The sequence below is a fragment of the Rhinolophus hipposideros genome (genome assembly GCF_964194185.1).
Source record: "Rhinolophus hipposideros genome assembly, chromosome: X".
In the NCBI taxonomy this organism is placed as follows: domain Eukaryota; kingdom Metazoa; phylum Chordata; class Mammalia; order Chiroptera; family Rhinolophidae; genus Rhinolophus; species Rhinolophus hipposideros.
The window spans coordinates 72,256,429-72,282,483 of NC_138046.1; the positions used below are offsets into that span (position 1 = coordinate 72,256,429).

The 26,055-nt window shown below is 36.4% G+C and overlaps 1 protein-coding gene across 4 annotated transcripts in view; it reads left to right on the forward strand.

Annotated features, from left to right (window-relative positions):
* Positions 1 to 1,959: 1,959 nt before the first annotated feature.
* Positions 1,960 to 26,055, forward strand: part of CHM (CHM Rab escort protein) — a 204,005-nt gene continuing 179,909 nt past the window's right edge. For 2 of the 4 annotated variants that reach the window (XM_081043321.1, XM_081043322.1), the window contains exon 1: positions 1,960 to 2,041. In XM_081043321.1, coding sequence (XP_080899447.1) covers positions 1,993 to 2,041 — 49 coding nt within the window. In that variant the 5' untranslated portion in view covers positions 1,960 to 1,992. Of the gene's footprint in view, positions 2,042 to 2,236; positions 2,282 to 26,055 lie in introns of those variants that run through there. The other 2 variants (XM_081043324.1, XM_081043323.1) reach the window with 2 other exon arrangements.

The window sequence follows — 26,055 nt, forward strand, 5'->3', positions numbered from 1 at the left end:
GTTGGTACAAATTCATAATGAATAATCCTCTGATATCAAAAAAGGATAGCAACATCATTGTAACAAGTTCGTGGACTTATTTGTCAGACCTTCTGTGTGTGTGTGCGCGCGCGCGCGCGTGTGTGTGTATACATGCATATACATGTATACACATATATCTCCAAAGTAAGATAGAAATATTTTATCATGTTTTTAACCACCCATCTGTGGTTTCTCGCTGTTAGAGGAGATTTTGGAAAGTTTCCTGTGTTTACCCTGGGAAAACTATTAATTTCCATTTCCATCAGTGGTATTAAGAGTCTCACAGATAAGATCTATTTCACTTCTGATAATATTCATGTACAATGTTGCTAACGATTAGGGCAAAATGCAGCCCAAAACAGCAAAATACTATTTTCAAGAATTTTCCTGGAACTTTAATAAAGTAACAAACATATTGAGTGTCTTTAAAAGATGACACATGAGAGTGGTGGGCAGAAATAAAGGTGAAGATTCAGTCCCTGTCTCCATAGTACTTACCATCTATTAAGGAAGTCAGGACTAAGCTCAGTTCATCAAACATTTGTTAAATTCCTACTACATGCCAGGCTTACATTAGATGCAGGAATTAAAAACATAAATAAGGCACGGTCCCTGTATTTTTGTGAGAATGTGTGGGAATATGGGTACTATATAGGAACCAATATAACTGCAAATACTTTCAGTGCAATATGGGAGGTTATGTCAGAGTGGTAGCGCTATGTAGGGAAATTTAACCAAATATAGGGAAGAGATGAAAGGAGGAGGTGGTATTATAGAAGCTGAACTGAATCTTGAGGAGGAACGTTGCTAGAGAATGTGAAGATCATACCATGCAGAAGGAACAACGGAGTGACTGGGGAAACCACCATCTCGGAGGACAGGTGGTGTAAGGGAGGGTCCAGTACTGCACTTTCTCTTCGAATTATTTTGAAATTCTTTCAAAATAAGTACACAACTAATTTCTGAGATCAAAAAGTACGGTCCCTCACTCCCATGCACACCCCACCCCCTTTTGCTTTAGTATTTTCAGACAGCAAAGAATTTTATATAACGGGGTGGAGGAGGCTGACCTTGAAAATACTTGTGAGAGCTATATCAGCTGCTTAGCATAGACAATCTAAACCACCTCATCAAATACAATCACCTTAATATAATGGCCATTTTACCTTGATCATTTCTGCAGTTGCTTAGCAGGAGAATCTTGAATGTACTCCTTCTATATGTATAGAAAACCAGATTCTGAATCAATAAACGCTTATCAAACAACTACTATGCTTTCATGTATTTCTTCCCTTCTGTAAAGAAAGGTTAGTTTTGCCAATATATATCGCCGGGATAGCTGTTTGGACCCACTAGAACCAATACAGACACGATGAGGGTTCCATTCTGGCGAAACAAGGGCGAGAAGTTTTTCGTGAACTTCGTGGGGGAAACACATAAACGAAAAAGATACAGGATATAGTTTGAAAGTACTGGTGTGAAAAATTATGCTTTGGGGGCCAAAACGAAAGTACAGACACGCTCGGGGAAACAGTTTCCAGACTGTTTGAAAAAACAGTTTCGGGGAAACAGTTTCCAGGCTGTCTATGAAAAATTTCCTTTGTTCATAGAGCAATCCCTTTGCAATCTCACTCCGCCCTGCCTGTCTTCTAACAATTCTTGCTTCATCATTGTCAAGGGTTACCACGTCTTCTCACATTCATTCTAACCTTTGGAATAAAAATCAACATCTATTTTGTACTCCAAATCTCCAGGCTTAATGCGCTATTGCACTCAGCCTGGAAAAGGAACTGAGCTTTTCACATTCCCGTAAATTTGTCATGCATAATGTTGTAGTCGCCTACCTGGATCCGCCACCCAAGAACTACAATACCCAGAATGCACTGTTTTCCCTTCCGGTTTCTACCAAGGCAATGCCAACCTTGATTTCATTTCCACAAGCAATAGTCACATGACACGTTTCCTGTCAAGATGGCGGATAATCTCCCTTCGGAGTTTGATGTGATCGTAATAGGGACGGGTATGTGTGGCTCTGGTACTTCCCGGAGAAAGTATAGGAAGTCTGTCTAGTTCCTATCTTCTCTGTCAGTGGCGAGGGTTGGCGAGAAATACCAGGGGTCGAGCATGGGAGGAAGGACGGAAAGGAAGTGAGGTAGTCTGGAGTCAGCGCGGGATTTAGCAGCTCCAGGGAGGGGCTTGGACCCGCGGTTTTTAGCGCCATTTGAGTAGGGGGTCGATCTGGTCGATGCCGATTGCTGAGGTTGGTTGCTGTGGGTGATTCCTGTAATTGCCTTAGAGGGAGGTGGGTTTGCAGTGCCACGAGAATGGAGGGTCGGGATTTTATCAATGGAGACGCCTTTGGCATACGTTATGATTTCCTCCTTGTTGATTTCAAGGTGATATTCCCCATCATTTTGTCTCGCCATTTCATAGGAATTTTTCATATATTTATATAATCCTAGGGTGCAGTGCAACTCGGATACAGCTTAATCCTAAATTTTTCGCAAAAGATGCTCAGTTGTTATCCGTGTGCGTATTAATTTACTTTGGCGAGGAAACGGATTATTTTGTATTGTGTGGAGAAGCCTAGGGAATTGTATTTTTTAGAGGTAGCCATTATTCCTGCTTCATGGTGCATAAAGAAAGCATTTTGCTTTCTACCACCCCACTGACCTACCCACAATTAAATGAGCTGAGAACAAGCTTCTGTGAGTTCCAGTTCAGGTGTACGATCTTATCTTCCCCTTGTTTTCCCATCGTTTATTTTCCATGTTTTGGGTGGAGCCAGAAACCCCTCTGCAATTTCTAGTTGACAAATTCTACATACAACGTAGCAGATGGCATTTGGCAGCAGTTGGTATTTTGTTTTTCTTAACAGTGTAAAGGGTAGATTTTAGATGGGGTGGAGTAGGTTGTTGAGTGGGGATTTCTCCTGTCTGCAGAACGTGGTAGGCCAGAGAAGCTCTGGTAGAGTGAGACCCTGTCCATTGTGTTAATGAATTCAGTTCGTCTTAAAACAGTAGGAGCAGCCATGTTTCCAGGGCAGGAGTAAAAATAATGGCTACCTGTTTTCCAGTGCTTATTATTTGCTACTCGATGTGCTGAGCACTTTACAAGCTCTATGTAATCCTCACAACAACCTTGTTAAGAGTAGGTATTCCCTACACTTTGCAAGAGGACTTAGAAAGGTTGCAGTTTGCTCACAATCACATAGCTGGTAAATTTCCAAAGTCCCATTACATCCCAAAATGAGAATCAGTAGTTCAGACCCTCTGATTAACCCACTTTAGTAAAGATAATTGGAAAAACTCGGTTCTAGGTCTTGCTTGGCCATTAACTAGCTGTGTGAAATACTAGGGCGAGGCACTTAATTTCTCTGAGCCTCAGTTTCCTTGTTTTTGAATATAAGGATGGTAATCTAGATAGTCTTTCGGTGTCATCTAACCAGAAATTCTCTTATTCTAGTTGTACCTGGGTAATTGTTCTCAGAACACCAAGGATGTTGTTTGTTGCCAGCCTGAAAACTGCATGGCTGTAGAAAACCTGTTTGTAGTTGCTATGAATAGATGTTGGATGAGAGCTGGAAGAAGCCAGTAGACTATTTATTAATGTATTCTCTTTAGTCTATCCTAAAACTGAGAACAACATCCATTTTAGAGTAGTTGTTTTACCATACTTGGGTTCTATATTATTGCCTTTCGTTTTTGTTAGCTAAACACTTGGGGTGTTAAAATATCTTTTTGAATCATTAAGATGTTTTTTTTTCTTACCTGGATTCATATTTTAATTGGCAACAGCGCTATTTCTTATTAGTAAATGCTGTTAGTTCTTATAATAAATATTTTGCCTTCCAGTTCAATTCATAACATGGACTGCAACCATCCTGTTGGAGTATGTTATGATAGATGTAGGAAGATACTGTGAGTGATCAACAAATTACATCAGGAAGCATCTGGTATATCTGGAAAAAGATTCATTTTAGACTTAATTCAGTGAGAGTAATGTTATTTCTCAAAGTATGGGGACAACTTATTTGAAGTTAATCTTAAACATTAAGGTTTTCGTTATCACTTAATGGTGAACATATTCTGAGTTTATCAAGCACATTGCTTAAATTTATAGCACAAAACTTTGTTTTTAGGTATGTCAAAGTGGAAAAATTGGATAAAAATCATTTCCCAGATAAATTATTCCAATAATTCCAATCATTGCTTAATTGGAATTATCTTTAATGTGTTTGGAATATTTCTCTTTTGAACTAGTTTGCTGAAAGTAGTCCTTAAAATGTGTTTGCATTGCTAAATGGGCTGGTTTGAATAAATCATAGGAAAAGCAGTATTTCATAGATTTAGTTTTACTGACAAAAGCAGAATTAATCATGCATGTATCAGAAACAAGAAGAAATAATTGGGGTGGCCGGTTAGCTCTGTTGGTTAGAGTGTGGTGCTGGTAGCACCAAGGTTGTCAGCTTGATCCCTGCATGGACCACTGTGAGCTGCGCCCTTCCTTAAAAACAAGAAAAAAAAAAGAAGTAAAGAAATAGGCTGTGAGATGTAACTTTTCTTAAAGCAGATTTAGTTCTATTAATAGTTAAAATGTCATTAAAAGACAATTGCTTCATCAAGTAAAATCATCTATGGGAAATATTTTAAATCCCTTTGACCTTGATTGATTTGTATTTCTTTTTATTTTGCATAATACAAGGTATTCCTTAAGATCGTGTTTTGAAGAGATGGGAAAATAAACTTTTGTATGTGTTTTCTTAGTTAAGCCCATTTACTTCTAATTAGAATATACAGGAAATATCTGTGGAACACCCAAAGACAGAGTAGTTAAGATAAAGTACTTAAACCATGGAAAATACGGAAGAAAATGGAATAAGAGAGGAGAGCCAACTGGAGTCTCAAGGGAGAGGACAAAAATGGATATAAGTGATTAAGTGTCTAGAATGTCACCTTCAGTTTGGGTACACAATTGTCATTTTCAAGACATTTTGCCATTTAAAAAGACATTTATTTGAATGATAATTTTATGGGCTGTAGTATCATTGATTTCAGGTTAAAAATAGTCCCAGTAGCATAACACGTTACTGGAGGTGACTTAACCTGGCAACTTGTGTAATCGCAATCTGCAGCAGAGCCAACAACTCAAAAGAAGATCAGGCAAGATGGAAGTTACAAGAGCTACGTAATAATACTGACATGATTCTTATATAAGGGAATCCCTTAGACTCTTACTTAGGGCATTATTCATTCTTATTTTAGAAATAATTCTAGCAGCTCAGAGTATATTAGAAGCATCCTATTAGAAGATATGGGGAATGTTATCAGCTTCTGCAAAAGCTGTGTTTGGGGGATTTCATTAGATATAAGTGACAGTTCATATCCTTAGGGGAAAGGGAAGAGTCTTAACACCTAAAATGCAAACCTACATCAAACAGCACAATGGCCTGGGACAATTTAGTGTAGTGACAAACACTCACTTTTCTGGGTTTTCAACCCACATTTACTGAGAACCTAATTACTGTCCTTGTGAAATTTACTGTATTGCCTAGTTTAAAGACCTGTTTGGGGTCTGACAGTTACATTCTCAGAGCTATTCATAAGCCAGTGGAGGCTTTTCATTGCATCCTTCTTGCTTTCTGAACACCACATAGAGATTCAGTTTGCATCCCTTTCTTTTCTAAAGTACACCACACTGTATTTTGGAGTTCTTCCCTGAAGATGGGTTGTGGGATAGGCTAGCTTAATTTTTTTTTTGCAGAAGGTAAACACATAAATCCTTTTAAAAAGTTGTATTGCTAAAGATTATGGGGAAAGAAATGAGATAACCAGAATAACACACATGGAAATTACAAAGGTTGTTGTTCCTAAATCCTGACTACCTTGCTAGATAGTACTCGACAAGGTGCAATTAATAGATATGGCGGCATGCCATAATTGGAATCACTTGACCTTCCTACTGGGTGACTTGGGGCAAATTGCATAACCTCTTGGGATGCATTTTGTTCATCTGCAAAATGAGAGATTTGAATTAAGTGACCTCTAAAGTGGGCATCTACCAGCTCAAAAATTTACCATTGTGTGTGCATAACCATGACACTGGGTCCTTGAAAAAAAAACGCTAAATTCTGTGTGGTCCTTATAAGAAGTCAAGTCAGTGTTAAATATACTTTAGAAAATTTTCTACCAAAATGGCTCATAAAAAAGATTTTCTTGAAATTGATAAGCTACTTTTATCAGGAAAGGTCATGTAGGTTCCATTCCTTGAAGTTAGCCTTGGCTGGCAGCTCATTGGCTAGAATGCTTATGGTGGTGGTGGGGTAGCTTCACTTCTTCCAACACTGGGGGACAGGAATGCTGCAGCGGGTGTCATAGAAACTGATATTTACCAAATACCTGTTTGTCCCAGACTGTGCCACGTGATCTCCCATATCTGTATCTCCTTTAATCCTCTTCCAGGATGCCTATATATAGTCCTCTGCCTGCATTTCCAAACATCTAGACTTATGGTCTAGAGCAGTTTATTGTTTCTTTTTCTGTTTTCTAAATTAAATTTATTGGGGTGACAATGGTTAGTAAAATTAACGTAGGTTTCAAGTGTATAGTTCTATAATACATCGTCTATACATCATATTGTGTGTTCACCCAGAGTCAGCTCTTCCATCACCATATATTTGATCCCCTTTACCCTCTTCTACCATATCCTCTCCTCCCACCCCTTACCCTCTGGTAACCACTAAACTGTTGTATGTGTCTGTGAGTTTTTCTTTATTTGTTTGTCTTGTTCCTTTGTTGCTTTCAGTTTTATACCCCAAACATAAGTGAAGTCATATGTTTTTAGACTTTTTCTGTCTGATTTATTTCTCTTAGCATAGTAATATCAGGATCCACCCATGTTGCAAATGGCATTATTTCATCTCTCCTTAAGGCAGAATAGTACTCCATTGTGTATAGATATCACATCTTCTTTATCCAATCATTTATAGAAGGATACTTCTGTTGTTTCCATGTCTTGGCCACTGTAAATAAAGCTGCAATGAACATCCGAGTACATATATCTTTACAGATATATGTTTTCAGATTTACAGATGTTTTCCGATTTTTTGGGTAGATACCCAGGAGAGGGATTGCTGGGTCATATGGTAATTCTATTCGTAATTTTTTGAGGAACCTCCACACTGCCTTCCATAACGGCTTCACCAGTCTGCATTCCCACCAACAGTGGATGAGGGTTTCTTTTTCTCCACAGCCTCTCCAACACTTGTTACTATTTGTCTTGTTGATGATAGCCATTCTGACTGGGGTGAGGTGATATCTCATTGTGGTTTTTATTTGCATTTCTCTGTTGATTAGTGATGTTGAGCATCTTTTCGTATGTCTATTGGCCATCTGTATGTCCTCTTTGGAGAAATGTCTATTCAGGTCCTCTGCCCATTTTTTAAATTGGATTGTCTGTCTTTTTGTTGTTGAGTTGTGTGTTCCTTATATATTTTGGATATTCACCCCTTATCGGAAGCATTGTTTGCAAATATCTTCTCCATGAAATCAATTCCAGCATTAAAGAAAGAGGTAGAATGGAATATATCAGAATATATTACATGTAGTAAGGATAAGTGTAGTTTTATGAAACACTTCCTGTGTGTAATAGGTCACTGTAAAATACACACACACACACACACACACACACACACACACACATATATATGCATATATCTGTATCTATATATCTGTATCTATCTATATCTCTAGATATCCAGATAATCTAGAGAGATAGATATAGATAATAGATATATTTGGGGGTGGGGAGGTGGCCAGGAGCGGTTTTAAAGTCTAGGAATCAAAATGGTATTTCAGAAGTCCTGTAGTTATACAAATGCTATACCATCCATATATTTTATTTCCTTTGATATGTTTGTATCTCATTTCAGCAGTATAATGTGATTGACAGTGTGGCTTGGACAACAGACAGCCTGTGACTGAATTAGCAGTGCCTCTTGTGCTACCTCACACATGTTCTTTAATGTCCAAGTTGCAATTTTCTCATTTCTAAAAGAGATTCAATGAAATAGTTCTTGCAAAATGTAAGTGCTCTGATAATGTAGTTAAATTTTATGACTCATAATGCCGTGCTGGGGCTCATGCTTTCCATGGAGAGTGGTGGGAAAGATTCATGTGTCTGGGTCATCTTCCTCCTCTTCCCTTTGGCTTCTTGGTGGGAAAGACCTTTGTGTCTGTTAGCACCATTTCTATCCATGTTTTTTTGGAGGTTTATATGTTTTCTTTTTTTTTCTTTTATTCTGTTTTGTTCACCAGCTTGCATTATTTGTCATTTGTTTTGCCTGAGGGTTTTGAACAAATTTATCTTATTTGGGGCATAGTATGAAACACTTCCATGTCAATGTAAGAATCCCGAGGTAGCTAAAGAAAGCCTACAGATTTTGCTCTTCTGAAAAATGCTTTGCAATTTTTCAGGCATTTATTGATGGAAAAGTATGTCTTTTCTGCTCTCAATACCTACAAAAGTAAAGGGAGTTAGAATCTAACTCAGGAGAAGACTTTCTGGGAGAGGCTTACCCTTCCCTGTAAATCAGAAGTTTGAGCCAATCCCTCAGAGAGAGCCGCATCTGTTACCAGAGTTCCCTCTGCAGCATCGTTTTCATTTCCCATGCCCCATGTCATTTTCTCATTTTCTCCAGTGTTATGATGTTTTGGATAAGTCAGGCTATAGCAATTAAAATCAAATATGGCTGCTCACCATCACACTCTCGTGTTTAACATAAAATCCCAATGCACAGAAACAATTATAATTCCATATAATTGACCTGTTTTCATGCTAAATTATCTGTTATTCAGTTTCAGTGTGGAGTCTTTTAACTGAAAACTTAGGCTGTGCCTGCTATGTATATAAATGGTTTTAAAAGTAAAATTGTCTAAAAATCACCATTAGTTCCCAGTTTATATTAATATATATTGAAAAACTGTGTGTGTGTGTGTGTGTGTGTATGTGTGTGTGTATGTGTATGTGTGTGTTTGAAATTTAGCTATGGCTAAATAGGAATACTATGAAACATTGATTAGTTGTTGTTTTGCTTTTCTAATAATTTTATTAAAGAGCTATGTAAAAAAAGTGTGTGATAATTTATCACAGACATTGATTTCTCAAAGCATCCATGATTATGAGACCTCTCATGTTATCATACTGAGAGTATTTTAAAAATAGTTTGCAAATAGACAGAAGGGACCTGGGCAGCTTGGCCAGTGTGGTGTTTCATCTCGTACTGGATTTGACCAAGAGCCTAAATGGGTAATGTCATACGACTTGACAGATTTGTTTTATATCTCATTTAGAAAAGTACCAACATCTATTTTTTATTTCTGAGTAGTGTTTTTATATATCTTTTTTTATCCAGCCCAATGTTAACGTTGAGTTACAATGGCTATTAGTTATGGGCATTTTTAGTCATTTTATATTGCTTTGAAATGTTTTGAATCATATACCTGTGATTGCAATTTGCACGTTTGTTAAACTGCTTTTCTATATAGGGATTTAAGATAGTTATCATGGAAAAGTTTACACAAGCTGAATTACAGAGAAATAAGGTTTTACAAACAGATGTCAGGCATATCAGGAAGATGTCCAGTTGTGAGTTCTAATCCTTGTTTTTCTATCAACGGTGTTACTTTGGCATGAGCTATCTAAGCCAAATAGATGACACTTAGTAATTTTAGTACCTGCAATATGCTGTTAAACAAGTACATGAAAAATATTTTCTAGCATTTATGATATGCCGAATACTGTGCTAAGCTCTTAAAATGCATTATCTCTGATTGTCATGATAACCTTGTCTGTGATTGATACGATTATTATCTCTATTTTACAAATGTCAGACCTAAGGCTTAGTTAAGTTTGACCTAGGTCAGACTGTTAAGACTGGAGTTGCTTTGCCTAAAGCTGACATATTAGATTGAGCTTGTTGGATTTTTCCAAGTGAAAAAATACCTTAGACTATCACGATTAGATTAATGTGCCCTAGTTTGGCAGTTTGCAGTTGCTTCATTTTGGGGAGTTACCATTGTTGACATTAATATCTGATACCAACAAAGTCTGGTGGTGTTAACTTCTTATTATTGACAGCATTGTGACACATCTGTGTAAGCCTGCAATCCTTTTGATGAAAGTGAACTGAATGACCTGGTTGTAAATCCTTTAAAACTAAAAAAAGTAATGGCAAGGAATCGGATCAGAGAATACAGTAATATTTTAAGTGATAATCTGTTCCCCTAGGAATTGATTCCAAAATACATAATTTTCTACTGAAATAAAATCATTGTTAAAAATAACCTATAGGCTGTTTGGGTCTGTGTTAGGGTTTGCCATTTTATGTCTTTTTTTCAGTTTTCTTCACTGCAAATTAAAATTTCAAGATAAGTGTGGGACTCATTGTCCTGTTTATGAAGCTTTACTTATTTTGGTTGGCTATTCTTTTGGTTCCTACAATTTTCAACAATTGTCAGCACGTATCTTAATTGACTGAGTGGATATGGTAATATCTTTTTCCTCCAAGGACCCTGTCATTAACAAATAATAACAATAACACTTTTATTTATATACTTCCAGACCTTTTCTCACTTTGTGTGTATAGATGTATGCATACTTTCCTGTATTTATAAAAATGTAGCTTATTATAGATGCTGTTTTGAAACCTGTTTTTTACTTCATAGTATGTCATGAGCATTATTCATTCAATGTCAAACAAATATGCTTCCTCATTATCCTTTTTAAAAACACTTTAATTTAGAGATAATTGTAGTCTCACACAGTTCTAAGAAATAATATAGGAAGATCCTGTATGTTCTTCACCCCAGTTTACGCCAATGTTAAGTAACGTCTTACATAACTATAGCATAACCAGCAAATTGACCTTGCCCAATGCCCTTATTCAGATTTATGTGTGTGTGTGTGTGTGTGTGTGTGTGTGTGTGTGTGTTCTGTGCAGTTTTTATCACATGTAGATTGGTGTGAACACCATCACATCCAGATACAGAACAATGTCGTTGTAAGAATCTCATCACGTTACCTTTTTACTCTCCTTCCCCCATCTCGGAGCCCTGGCAACCCCTTCATCTGTTCTCCATCTCTATGATTATGTCATTTGAAAAAATCACATTAAATGTTGTTTTAAATAGATGCTTAGTAAATGTTCTTTTCTATACATGTCCTGTCATTTATTTGAACAAACAAGTTTTTTGGACATTCAAGGTTTTCAGTTTTTTTCACTTTTATAAGCTAGTGTGATAATGAGTATGTGCCTAAATCTTTTGTACATATTTAATTATTTCCTTAGGATAAATACCTAGAACTATAATTGTGGGCTTGAAATTTTAGAGGGTGGTTTAGTACACTTTTTATTTGTATTGATGAACTGCCTTAAGGAAAGTTTCCCAGTCTATAATCTAACCAGCAGAATATGACAATACTTATTTCCCCATTTTCCTTCCACATTGGCTATGAATGTCTTATTCTTAATTACTATTGATTTGATAGCCAAAAATGATATTTCCTTGTCTGAATTGGCATTTTCAAATCATAAGGTGAGATTGTTTAACTAATAGGTGTATTGGTTACTTATGTTTCTTTTGTAAATTGCTTTTACTCATGTTCCTATTGCACCATTCTTTTTCTTTCTTATCAATATATAATAATTCTTTATATATTAAAGACTAAATCTTTGTTATATGTATTTTCTAAGTTTGCCTTCTATTTTTATAATGGTTTGTTGTGTGTGAAAATTTACATTTTTCATGTAGTAAAATCTATTTTTATTTTATGGTTACTGACTTTGGAGATGTGCATAGAAAGTCTTCCCCTCCAAGATTAAGTAAATATTACCTCTTAGTTTCTTTTTCAACGTCTACATTTTAATTTATCTGAAATTTACTTTGTTTTAGAGTATTTGGGTTTTTTTCCTTACTGGATCGTTAGTCAGCTATTCTCACTCCACCGATATAAAAATCTGTTCTTATTCCACTGATTGAAATACTTCCTTTATTTTTTTTAATATATGATCAATTTTTGGACTATCAGCCAATAATATGAATGTTTCTTTTAGTGTAGTCTCTCTTCTTTTTCACTTGTGCCAACCTAATTGTGTCACATAAAGTTTTTTTTTTATTAGTTTCGGGCGCACAAGACAAAGTAATACTTAGACATTTATCATTTATATCCCTCACACTGTGTGAACCCTGCTCTCCCCATCCACTAGCCCTCTGACATCGCACCGAGCCATTACATTTCCACTGTCTCTATTCCTAATGCTGTACTCCGCTTCTTGTAAGTATATACATACACATATATACATATATATATATATATATATATATATGTAAAATTATAGTTGGCATTCATTATTGTTCAACTTCCGGTGTACATTGCAGTGATCAGGCATCTACATCTTCCCTGAGGTGGTCTCCCAAATGAGACATGTGTCCATTGGATACCCTACAAAATCTTTACAACATTATTGATTACGTTCCCCAAATTAATTTTCAAAACCCCGTGGCCATCTTGTGGTTACCGACTGTTTTGTAATCCCCTCACCTTCCCCCTTATCCCCACCCCCAGCCCATCTAGCAACCCTCAGTTTTTCCTCTTTGTCTCCAAAACTGTTTCTGATTAGTTCATTCACTTATTCGTTTCTTTAGATTCCGCATATAAGTGAGATCATCTGGTATTTGTCTTTCTTTGTCTGACTTATTTCACTTAACTTAATATTCTCTAGGTCCATCCATGTTGTTGCAAATGGTAAGATTTCTTCTTTTATGGCTGCGTAATACTCCATTGTAAAAATGTACCATAGTTTCTTAATCCAGTCATCTACCAATGGGCATTTTGGTTGTTTCCATGTCTTGACTATTGTGTATAGTGCTGCCATAAACATAGGAGTGCATAAAGATTTTTGAATTGGAGTTTTGGATTTCTCCGGATAGACACCTATGACTGGAATTGCTGGATCGTAAGGTAGTTCCATTTTCAGATTTTTGAGATACCTCCATACTGTTTTCCATAAAGGCTGCACCAACATGCAAACCCATCAACAGTGCACAAGCGTTCCTTTTTCTCCACATCCGCGCCAGCATTTGTTGTTTGTTGATTTATTGATGATAGCCATGTTGACTGGGGTGAGGTGGTATCTCATTGTGGTTTTTATTTGCATTTCAATGATGGTTAGGTTGAGCATTTCTTCATATCTCTATTTGCCATCTGTATGTCCTTTTAAAAAAAATGTCTCTTCATGTCCTCTGCCCATTTTTTAATTGGGTTGTTTGTTTTTTTGGAGTTGAGTTGAGTGAGTTTTTTTTATAAATTTGTGATGTTAACCCCTTACCAGATGTATCATTGACAAATATCTTTTCCCATTCAGTAGGATCCCTTTTTGTTTTATTGATGGTTTCCTTTGCTGTGAAAAAGCTTTTTAGTTTGATGTAATCCCACATGTTTATTTTTTCTCTTACCTCCCTCAGGTGAGGGGATATATCAGTAAAAATCTTACTCCGGATAATGTCTGTGAAGTTTCTTCCTATATTTTCTTTTAGGTATTTTATGGTTTCAGACCTTACATTTAAGTCTTTAAGCCATTTTGAATTTATTTTTATATATGGCGTAAGGAGGTGGTCCAGCTTCATTATTTTGCCTGTGTCTGTCCAGGTTTTCCAGCACTATTTATTGAATAGACTGTCTTTACCCCATCGTACATTCTTGCTTCCATTATCGTAGATTAGATGGGCATATAGGCATGGATTTATTTCTGGACTCTCTATTCTGTTCTATTGATCTATGTGTGTGTTTTATGCCAGTACCATGCTGTTTTGATTACTGTAGCCTTCTGGTATAATTTGAAGTCAGGTATCGTTATACCTCCCACTTTGTTCTTATTTCTCAACATTGCTGAGGCTATCTGGGGTCTTTTATGTTCCCATGTAAATTTTAGGATTATATGTTCCATTTCTGTGAAAAACTTAGTAGTTTGATAGGAATTGCATTGAATATGTATATTGCCTTAGCCAGTATGGACATTTTAACTATGTTGATTCTTCCTATCCATGAACATGGTATGCGTTTCCATCTATTTGTATTTTCTTTCATTACTTTCTTCAGTGTCTTATAATTTTCTGAGTAAAAATCTTTTATTTTTTTGGTTAAATTTATTCCCAGGTATTTTATAGTCTTTGGAGCAATTGTAAATGGGATTGATTTTTTAATTTATCCTTATGATGTTTTATTAACGGTATATACAAATGCAACTGATTTCTGAATATTAATTTTGTATCTTGCTACTTTACTAAATTAATCTATCAGCTCTAATAGTTTCTTGGTGGAGTCTTTAGGGTTCTCTATATATAGAATCATATCATCTGCATATAATGATAATTTTACTTCCTCCTTACCAATTTGGATGCCTTTTATTTCTTTTTCTTGTCTGATTGCTGTGGCTAGAACTTCCAGCACTATGTTGAATAGAAGTGGAGAAAGTGGGCAACCTTGCCTTATTCCTGATCTTAGGGGGAATGGTTTTAGCTTTTCCCCATTGCGTATGATGTTAGATGTGGGTTTGTCATATATGGCCTTTATTATGTTGAGATATAATCCCTCTATTCCCACTTTCTTAAGGGTTTTTATCATAAATGGCTGCTGTATTTTATCAAATGCTTTTTCTGCATCTATTGATATGATCATGTGATTTTTATTTTTCATTTTGTTAATGTGTTGTATCACATTAATTGATTTGCGGATGTTGAACCACACTTGCATACCAGGGATGACTCCCACTTGATCATGGTGTATGATCTTTTTAATGTATTGCTGAATTCTGTTCGCTAATATTTTGTTGAGAATTTTTGCATCTATATTCATTAGGGATATCGGCCTGTAGTTTTTTTTTTTTTTGTGGTGTGTTTGTCTGATTTTGGGATCAGGGTGATAGTGGCTTCGTAAAAAGTGTTTCGGAGTCTTCCCTCCTTCTGGATTTTTTGGAAGAGCTTCAGGAGAATAGGTGATAATTCTTTGTTGAACGTTTTGAAAAATTCAGCTGTAAAGCCATCTGGTCCATTGCTTTTGTTTGTTGGGAGATTGTTGATTACTGATTCAATTTCCCTGGTGGTAATCTGTCTATTCAGGTTATCTGTTTCTCCTTTAGTTAGCTTGGAAGGTTGTACACCTCTAGAATATTGTCCATTTCTTCCAGATTGTCAAATTTGTTGGCATATAGTTGCTCATAGTAATTTCTTAAATTTTGTTGTATTTCTGCGGTGTCTGTTGTAATTTCTTTTTCATTTCAGATTTTATTAATTTGGGTCCTCTTTCTCTCTTTTTAAAATGAGTCTGGCTAAAGGTTTGTCAATTTTATCTTCTCTAAGAACCAACTCTTGGATTTATTGATCTTATTTTATTGTTTTTCTGGTTTCTATTTCATTTATTTCTGCTGTAATCTTTATTACCTCCTTCCTTGTGCTCTCTTTGGGCTTATTTTGCTGTTCTTTTTCCAGATCCCTTAAGTGTAAAGATAAACTGTTGATTAGTGATGTTTCTTGTTTCTTTAGGTAGGCCTGCAGTGCTATGAATTTCCCTCTTAGGACTGCTTGCGCGGCATCCCATAGGTTTTGGGTCGTCGTGTTTTCATTTTCGTTTGCCTCAAGATATCTTTTGATTTCTTCCTTTGTCTCCTGGTTGACCTATTCATTATTTAGTAACATGTTATTCCACCTCCATGAATTGGTGTGTCTTCCAGTTTTTTTCCTGTAGTTCATTTCTAATTTCATAGCACTGTGGTCAGAGAAGACAATTGGTATGATTTCAATTTTCTTAAATTTATCAAGACTTGTTTTGTGTCCTAACATCTGGTCTATATTGGAAAATGTTCCATGTGCGCTTGAGAGGAACATGTATTCTGCAGCATTGGGGTGAAATGCTCTGAAAATATCAATTAAATCTAAGTGGTCCAATGTATCATTTAAAGCTGTTGTTTCCATATTGATTTTCTGTCTGGAAGACCTGTCCCTTGTTGTCAGAGGTGTGTTGAAGTCCCCTGTTATGATAGTGTTACTGTTGATCTCTGTCTTTATGTCAGTCAATATCTGTTTTATAATTTAGGTGCTCCTATGTTGGGTGCATAGATCTTTACTAGGGTTATGTCCTCTTGTTGGGTCGATCCCTTTATTATTATATAGTGCCCATCTTTGTCTTTTAATACTTTCTTCATTTTAAAGTCTATTTTGTCAGATACAAGTATTGCACCTCCAACTTTTTTCTCATTTCCAATTGCATGAAATATCTTACTCCAACCCTTCACTTTCAGCCATGTGTGTCTTTTGATCTGAGGTGAGCCTCTTGTATACAGCATGTACAAGGATCTTGCTTTCTTATCCACTCAGCCACCCTATGTCTCTTGATTGGAGCTTTTAATCCGTTTACATTTAAAGTGATTATTGATAGGTACATAGTTATTGCCATTTTTAAATTTGTAGTTAGATTGTTTTCATCTTTTTTTTTTTTTTACAGAAGTCCTTTTAGTATTTCTTGCAATGGTGGTTTGGTGGTAATAAATTCCTTTAGCTTATTATTTTCCGGGAAGCTCTTTATCTCTCCATCAACTTTAAATGATAGCCTTGCTGGATAAAGCAATCTAGGTTGTAGGCCTTTGCGCTCCATCACTTTGAGTATCTCCTGCCACTCCCTCCTGGCCTTCAATGTTTGTGTACAGAAGACATTTGATAGTCTTATGGGAGTTCCCTAGTATGTAACCCTCTGTCTTTCTCTTGCTGCTTTTAAGATTCTCTCTTTGTCTTTAAGCTTTGCCATTTTAACTATAATGTGTCTTGGTGTGGACTATTTGGGTTTATGTTGGTTGGCACTCTCTGCACTTCCTGGGCTTGTTTGTTGGTTTCTTTCATCAGGTTAGGGAACTTTTGGGACATTATTACTTCAAATATGTTCTCCATCCCTTGCTTCCTCTCTTCACCTTCTGGTATTCCTATGATGCACATGTTGTTGCTCTTGATGTTATCCCAGAGGTCTCTTAAACCATCTTCATTGTTTTTTATTCTGTTTTCTTTCTGTTGTTCTGCTTGGGTGATCTCTGCTAACTTGTCTTCTAAGTTGCTGATTTGATCCTCTGCTTCATCTAACCTGCTGTTAATTCCTTCAAGTAAGTTCCTTATTTCAGTAATTGTGTTCTTTAGTTCTAACTAGTTGTTCATTATGATTTCTACATACTTCTTTATGTGGTCGCTAAGCTTCTTAAACATTGTTATCACCAGTGTTCTGAAGTCTGTCTCTGATAGGTTGGTTACCTCTGTTTCATTTTGTTTCACTTCTGGAGGTTTCTTCTGTTCTTTTATTTGGGACATGTTTCTTTGTTTCCCCATTCTGACTGACTCTCTGTGTTTGCTTTGATGTATTACTTAGATCCCCTAGAGTTCTTAGTTCTTGCTGGGTTATCTTATGTAGTATGTGTCCTTTATATTTGAGTTGCACTACTTCGTTCTTCTCCTCTGCGTGTGCTCCAAAGGTGACTCTTGTGTTGTGTATATTGTCCTGTTAAAGAAGATCTTTAATTGCTTTTCACTTGTGAGTAGGTGGGGTTAACTCCTAGGCTGACTAGTTGTGAGACTTGGCTCTGCCCACTGCAGGGTGTTCTGCTACGTGAGGGTTGACTGCTTGAATGTGGTTTGGCCTCTATGGGCTCTTGTGCCTGTATAGAATTCCCTCTGGCTGTGTGACTTGTAGGTCAAACCCAGAGTTGGCCTCTGGATATGTTGAATCGTGTGCCTCTTAAGCTGGGTCCTGGTAGAGCAATATCAGAACAAAGCAAATCACCAAGCACAACTTCGACAATAACGACAACAACAACAAAGAAAAAATCAAGTACATTCACATGTAAAAACAACTGACAACCCCCACCCAACACAGGCAAAGATATCAAAATTATAAAGACAAAACAAAACAAAACAAAACAAAGCAAAACGAAAAGCAGTGCCAGTCTTGCTTAAGCCCACCAAGTAATCTCCAGGTTGTCCTCTGCTGCACCAGAGTCCCCTGCATATTGTGCAGGCTGAGGCGGTCACCTGATGCCCAGAGTGAAGTTGGGACTGCACATTTAGATGCGTGGGGCTGAGGGGTCTGGCTGGTAGTTTTTACAAAGTCAGTGCAGTTTCTGCCCTTGCCTGCACGTATGCACACTAGGTGTAGCACCACCAGCCCTGTGTCCAGTTCTCCTGAGTCTTAGGGCACTTCTTCCGTGTGTGTGTGTGTGGGGGGTGGCGGGCAGGAGATTTCTGAGCTGCTGAAAGTCGGGAGCTGTGTCTGCTGCTTACTGCTGATCCCTGGGAGTGCCTCCACAGTTGCACTTGCCCCACCCTAGGCAGGCCAGAAAAGGTGGGGGCTGGGGATGGAGGGGTCTTCTCTCTCCCAGCCCAGCTGTGTCACACTCTTCCTGCAGGCCAGAAAAAGTGGTGGCTGGAGGTATTGGAGTCTCCTCTCCAAGCCCAGCAAAAATTACACCCTTTTCAGCCTTTTCCCTTGGTCAGAGCTGCCTGCCAGTCTTCCCAGAGCCTGAGCACTAAGGCTCCTCTGTAATCTGACACTGCTCCTCAGGTCAGAGGCCAGTTTATGTCTCTGGAAGGTCGTGGGCAGGATTCAAAGAGGGGGGGAGGGGCCCATCTATGGAATTTATGTCTTTTGTCCCATCTAGGACCCATCTAGCTGCCTCCTTGGTGGGAGAGATCAGCTGTGGGATGCAGGGAAAGAGCCCACCTCTTGCCTTTTGTGTTCTCTGTTCTGTCCTGGGATCCCCTGTGTCTTTGTAGCTGTGGATGCCGGCCGCGTTTCCACAGCCACAGATGCGGACCCCGTTTCCACTCAGCTCCCTTCCCTCTTCCACTGCTCGCCCAATTTGCGCACCTTCAAGTAATCCTTGCACGAGACTCTTAGCTGTTCTGCATGATGAGCACAGAGTCCTTTGATGGGTTATATGTCCTGTTTGTGATAAGATCCGGAGGAGAACTCAAAAAGTGCGCCCTGCTGCCGCCGTTCCTATGACGTCACTCCAATGTAGTCTTTTTTAAAGTGGGAAGTATGAAGTTGATACAGACTGGGTCATCTGATTTGTAGAGAAATGAGAATTTTCCTCAGTTGAAATCTCAAAAAACTAAAGGTAATATTTGAACATATATATAAAAAAATCTGCTCTGAAAAATAGCAAACTAAAAATTAAGTAGAGTGAGAATATTTTCAACTCATAACAAAGGACTAATTACATATAAAGGGTATCTTTAGATTTTATATGAAAAATATCAGTATCTCTGTAGACAAATGGGCAGAGAATATAAACAGACAAGAGAAGATATAATCAACAAACTGTTAGGAAAAATATTTTTTTCTTATTACTGAAATGCAAAATAACCTTATTGAAAACATTAAATTAAAAGCGCAATAGCTAATTGGTGATGCAGTTGTATTCAGTTGATATATTAATGATATTATACATTGGGACAACATTTTGGCAAGGTAATACGACAGTTTGTACTAAGTATTGTAAATATGTTCATTCCCTAGACTGCAGATCTGAGAACTTATTCTGAGAAAATCATTCAACACAGGTAAAAAGCTACAAGGTGACAACATATATTTTAAAGCTGCTTGTCATAATAAAATTTGAAAATAATACAAATGTTGTATATTAAAGAGCCCCAATATTTCAAACGAGACTGGCTGACTAGTGGAGTAGACAGTCGTACAATATGGCCCAGGATCTGGTCCACAGCTTTCTTTTTTATTGTAAAATATCATACATACAAATGGAGTGTGTGTGTGTGTGTGTGTGTGTGTGTGTGTGTGTCATTTTAATGAACAATAATAAAGTGAATGGCACATATTTGTGACCCAGCTAAAGAAAAAGAACATCATCCTTACCTTAGAAACTCCTTGTCATCTTTTTCCATAGATGTAATCAATATGGTAAATTGTATTGTTCCCTTTTTTTTCATAAAGTGTTTTTATCACGTTTATGTATCTCTACACAATACATTGTTAGTTTTATCTGTTTTTGACCTTTGTCTAACTTTTGCAATTCTACTCTATGTATTCTTTCTGTGACTTGCTTTCATTGATCAGGATCATGCTTGTGAGGTTCATGTGTACACATACATATACAGTGGTACCTCAGTTTTCGAATGTAATCCGTTCTGGAAGACCCTTCGAGTTCTGAAACGTTCGAAAACAGCCGACAGCTGGGCCTCAGGATCTTGCACTCAGCGGAATCTGCTTGACATATTCGACTTCCGAGGCGTGTTTGAAAACCGCAGCATTTACTTCTGGGTTTATGGCATTTGTAAACCGAAATGTTTGTCGATGCAGACATTCAAAAACTGAGGTACTACTGTAGTGTAATTCTTCTCTGTGTGCGTGCGTACACACACACTGCTATTGTATAGTATTCTAGGTTTGCAAATAGTAAACTTCAGTAGGTTATGGCCATTTACCAATGTAGTTCTATTTATTTATCTTTTGGTTTTCAACTTTTCAAGTCCCTACCACCCTCAGGAAATACATAATGTCAAAAGCGCACACATTCATGACAAAATAGAATCATTGTGTACATAACCATTCTGCAACTTAAAATTTTATCTCATTAGTAAAATTTTATCTACTAAATGAGATATTTAACTTTACATAGTCTCCTACCCCAAAATACCCTTTACAGGTGATATGTACAAGTTTGTTTCCAATTCTGTATTATGCATTGCTTCTGGTTGTTATGTCCTGTGAGTCTGTTTTATTTTAGCATAGTTCTTTTTTTTAATGATGACTGAGATGATGGTCATCATTAATGATCGCCTAGTTGAAGAGACTGGGCCAGTGATCCTGCAGAATGTTCTACCTTTTGGGTTTGGCTGCTTTCTTCCTTAAAGTATCATTTATCTTGTTCCTCTAGCCTGTGTTTTTCCTGTAGATTGGAAGATCTATCTAAAGACATCATGCATTCCAGATTAATAGTTTCGGCTAGAATAGATCTTTGGTGATACAGATGTCATGTTCTATTATACCAGAAGACACATAATACCAGGTTGATCCACCATGAGTGATGCTAAGATTGATCCTGGATTAGGATGATGACAATCTTATGACTCTATTGTATGGATATATTCCCCCTCCGTGTATTGAAAATAACGGTATTGCTAATTTGGAGCAAATATTCAGTTTGATACTACCTATTCACATAATTGTTTTAACATCAGTAGGTAATCTTTGTATAAATAAGTATTTTTGTTAGGATTTACAAAATGTTTTTTTCTAGTTCTTTGATTCCTTCTACATTTAATAGCTTCCACTATTCAATGGAAGCTTCCAATAGCTTCCATTGGCATTCCACTGAATGCCAGTTTCTTCATTTAGAAAAGGGAACATACCGGTACCTTTCCAGCATTATTGGTGTCTACCAGTTAGAGTTCCCATTTCTGAGAATCAGGTCATTTAGGAAACTGAATTAATTGTAAGGTTGCTTGGGGAGGTAGACAAAGAGATTTAGATGTCCTGAAACAGCACAGTTGAAGAGCACAGATTCTGAAGCCAGACTGGCTAGGATTAACTTTGCTGTCTACTGGGTACACGACTTTAGGAAAATTACTTAACCCCTCTGTTTCAATGTCCCTATTCTCTACTGCCTTATGTATACATGTGGACAGACACTGGGAAGTAAGGGAACGATGCAAAAAAAAGTTAGGGGTCGGGTTATGGGTGATTAAAATATTTTCTTTACCATTGTATTATATTTACAGTGTACGAGAGGAAATCTAAAAAGTAACTGCCATCTGCTTTTTAGGTGTTTTTAATGTGCATTTTAAAGTGCAAACACACTGGAAAGTGATTCATAAACCATTTACATTAATTTTGGTTTATCCTTGATAGTATTTCAGAAATTATTATTGCAGTAAAATTGTAATTTTCATTAGATCAAATTTTATACAACTCTTTTATTTTAATAAACTCAATGTAATTACTGTTCAGCTTTTTAATAAGCAGGATAAAATAATTATCTTTAATGTTTTCTCAAAGATATATATCTGATTTTTCTCTTTAATACATAATGAGACTAAGTTTAAAATGAGACTAAGTTTAAAACTTTGAAGTGTTTTTACCTTAAGGAATGTTGTATAGTTAAAAAAAAAAGTCATAGGCCCTTTCAAATTTACTTTGTAAGGCTCATAAATTTTTTTCTCTACTAAAAAATGGATTTTATGATAGAATTTCTTATAAGGGAGGAAGGTTATTTGTTGTGTGATTTTATAACATTCTTGGAATGAGCACACAGTCTCTCATCATTTGTTTTAGTCTCATAGCTATACAGTGTAGGTAATTTTTCTTTTGTGGCACATAAGTAAAATATGTTCAGAACAAAGAAATTTTATTTTTCTTATCACAAGTTAAATATTGTTATTAAGTTTGAAGACAGCTGGGATATCCATTGCTGTGATAAGATCATTTTGATCACTTATATTGATACAACAGAAATATTAGTGTTAAGAAAATTAAGTAAAAATAAATTTTAGTGGAATCTGCTTATTTTATTTCTTGGCATGGCATAAGTGTTTGGCAAATAATTACATTACTTAACACTTTCATTAATATAATTTGAGTTGATAGAGTTTTCTCAGTTTAGGTTAAAACCAGAATACTAAATCTCTGATTTCCAAGGGATTGTTTTATTTGGTTGGCCCAGTCTTTCATTAACTATTGAAATTGGTATTACATCTTATTTTAAAACTTTTTATTATGAGAAAATTTCAAACATAAAAACAGAGAGAATAAAATAACACCTTTATGTATCTGTCTCCCAGGTTCAACAGTTATCAGTTTATGGCCTGTCTCATTTTCTCTGTACCCTCCAGCTTTCCTCATTTTACTATCCAACACTGGATTATTTTTAAGCACATCCCAGGTACAGTGGTACCTCAGTTTTCGAATGTAATCCATTCTGGAAGACAGAGTTCTGAAACGTTTGAAAACAGCCAACAGGTAGGCCTCAGGATCTTGCACTCAGCGGATGGCGTGTGACATGTTCGACTTCCGAGGCGTGTTTGAAAACCGAAGCTTTTACTTCCGGGTTTACAGCATTTGTAAACCGAAATGTTTGTCACCGGAGATGTTCAAAAACCGAGGTACTACTGTATATCATTCCATCTGTATTTTAATATATGTAACTCAAAGATAAGGGCTCTCCTTTTTAAACATAACTACAGTAACTTCATGCCCTTATTTGCATCTTCAGTTTTTCCTAGGGTAGTTATCCATTGTGTTTCTTTACTCTAGTGTTTCTTCTAGTTTAGTTTTTATTTTGAAAAGATTTTTAAAAAATTTCTTCTTGAATCATTTCACCCTTTTTTCAAATGTTCCTATTATCTAATCACCATACCATTGAGTATGGTGTTAGCTGTGGGTTTGTCATATATGGATTGTATTATGTGGAGGTGCATTCCTTCTATACCCACTTTGGTGAGAGTTTTTATCATAAATGGATGTTGAATTTTGTCAAATGCTTTTACTGCAACTATTGAAATGATCATATGATTTTTAACCATCATGTTCTTAATGTAATGTATCACTTTTATTTATTTGATCATGGTATTTGAATCTTTTAATGTATTGTTACGTTCGGTTTGCATGTATATATACACATACATATATGTTTTTTTGTTGTTGTTTTGTAGTGTCCTCTTTCTCTGGCTTTGGTATTAGGTTATGCTGACTTTATGAACTGAGTTTGGAAGCATTCCTTGCTCTTCATTTTTTTTTTTTTGAAAAGTTTGAGAAGGCTATTCTTTAGTTTGAGAAGGCTTTTCTCTAAATGTTTGTTAGAATTCACCTGTGATGCCATCTGTTCCTGGACTTTCATTTTTGGGGGCTTTTAAAATTAATGATTTAATTTTATTTGTTGTAATTGGCCAATTCAGATTTTCTATTTCTTTATGATTCTGTTTTGGAAGATTGTTTTGGGAATCTGTCTATTCTAGGTTTTCTGAATTGTCGGTATATAACTTTACTATTCTGTTATGATCCTTTGTATTTCTGTGGTGTCAGTTGTAGCTTCCGGTTTATTTATTTCTGACTGTATTTGTTTGGGCCCTGTTTTGTTTTGTTTTTTCTTCCTTGATCAGGCTGGCTAAAGTTTTATTGATTTTGTTCATCTTTTCAAAGAACCAGGTTATATTTTCATTGATTTTTTTTGTTTGTTTCTGTTTCATTTATTTCTGCTATGATTTTTATTTCCTTTTCTACCAACTGTGGGCTTTGTTAGTTCTTTTTCTGTTTCTCATAGGTGTAAAGATTGTTGATTTGGGATTTTTCTTGTTTCTTGAGGTAATCCTGTATCTACCATGTTTCCCTGAAAATAAGACCTAGCTGGACCATCAGCTCTAATGCATCTTGGGGATCAAAAATTAACATAAGATCTGGTATTATATTGTATTATATTATATTATACCCCGTCTTACATTAATTTTTACTCCAAAAGATGCATTAGAGCTGATGGTCCTGCTAGGTCTTATTTTCAGGGGAAACACGGTATGTGAACTTCCTACTTAGAACTGCTGTTGCTGAGTCCCATAGATTTTAGAAAGTTGTGTTTCCATTTTTTATTGTCTCAAGGTATTGTTTTTATTTTCTCTTTGATTTCTTCATTGACACTTGGTTGTTGGGTAGCATGTTATTCAATCTCCCCGTGTTTTTTCCTAGTTTTCTTTATTTGATTGATTTCTAGTTTCATACTATTGTGGTTAGAAAGGAGACCTGATATCATTTTAATCTTGAATTTTTTGAGACTTGACTTGTGGCTTAACATGTGATTTGTCCTGGAGAATTTTCCAGGTGTACTTGAAAAGAATGTGTATTCTGCAGTTTTTGGATGAAATATTCTTTAAATATCTATAATTACCTCTGCTGTAATGTATTGTTTAAGAACAATGTTTCCTCATTGATTTTCTGTCTGAATGATCTATCTATTGATGTAAGTGGGGTACTAAAGTCTACTATGATTGTATTACTGTCAATTTCCCTCTTATGTTTGTTAATATTTTGTTTATATATTTAGGTGCTCCTGTGTTGGGTGTGTAAATATTTATGAATATTGTATACTCTTATCAGATTGACCACTTTATCATTATGAAATGCCCTGTTTTGGTCTTTTCTTTTAATTCGTTGTTTTAAAGTCTATGTGTCTGATAAAAATATTGCTACCCCAGCTTTCTTTTCATTTCCATTTGCATGAAATATCCTTTTCCATCCCTTCACTTTCAGTCTGTGTGTGTCCTTATATCTAAGTGAGTCCCTTGTAAGCGGCATATACGAGGATGTGTTCAAACAATACGGTGAATGTTTAAATAAAAAATATTATTACAGTAAAAAACATTGCCATTAATCCTCCTCAGAATACTCCTTCTTGCTTCAAACACACTTACCCCATCGTTCTTGCCACTTTCTGAAGCAGTTGTGGAAGTCCTCTTTCGTGAGTGTCTTTAGTTCCACTGTCATGGCTGCCTCAATGCACTGAATCAATTTGAAACGTTTACCTTTTATAGTCATTTTGACTTTGGGGAAGAGCCAGAAGTGGCATGGTGCCAGATCCGGTGAATAAGATGGATGAGGACACACTGTAATGTTTTTATTTGAGAGAAACTTTCATACCAGAAGTGATCTGTGACGTGGAGCTTCTCTGTTGTGATAAAAAAATACAGTGAATGCGGCTGCCTACTGCCATCCAACAGAAAGGCAGGGATATGGGAAGTGGTGCATTGAACATTAGTAACAGTGTGACAAGTTTCAACTTGTTTGGTGCCATCGGGTGTGAGCTACAGTTGATAGAAGGTATGTTTTTAAGTGTGTCTTAAATCGTGGATCACAAACAACATATTAACATTAAATGGGCAAACGGTTTCATCCTCCATCATGACAATGCTCTGTGTCACACATCGATTGTGGTATGAC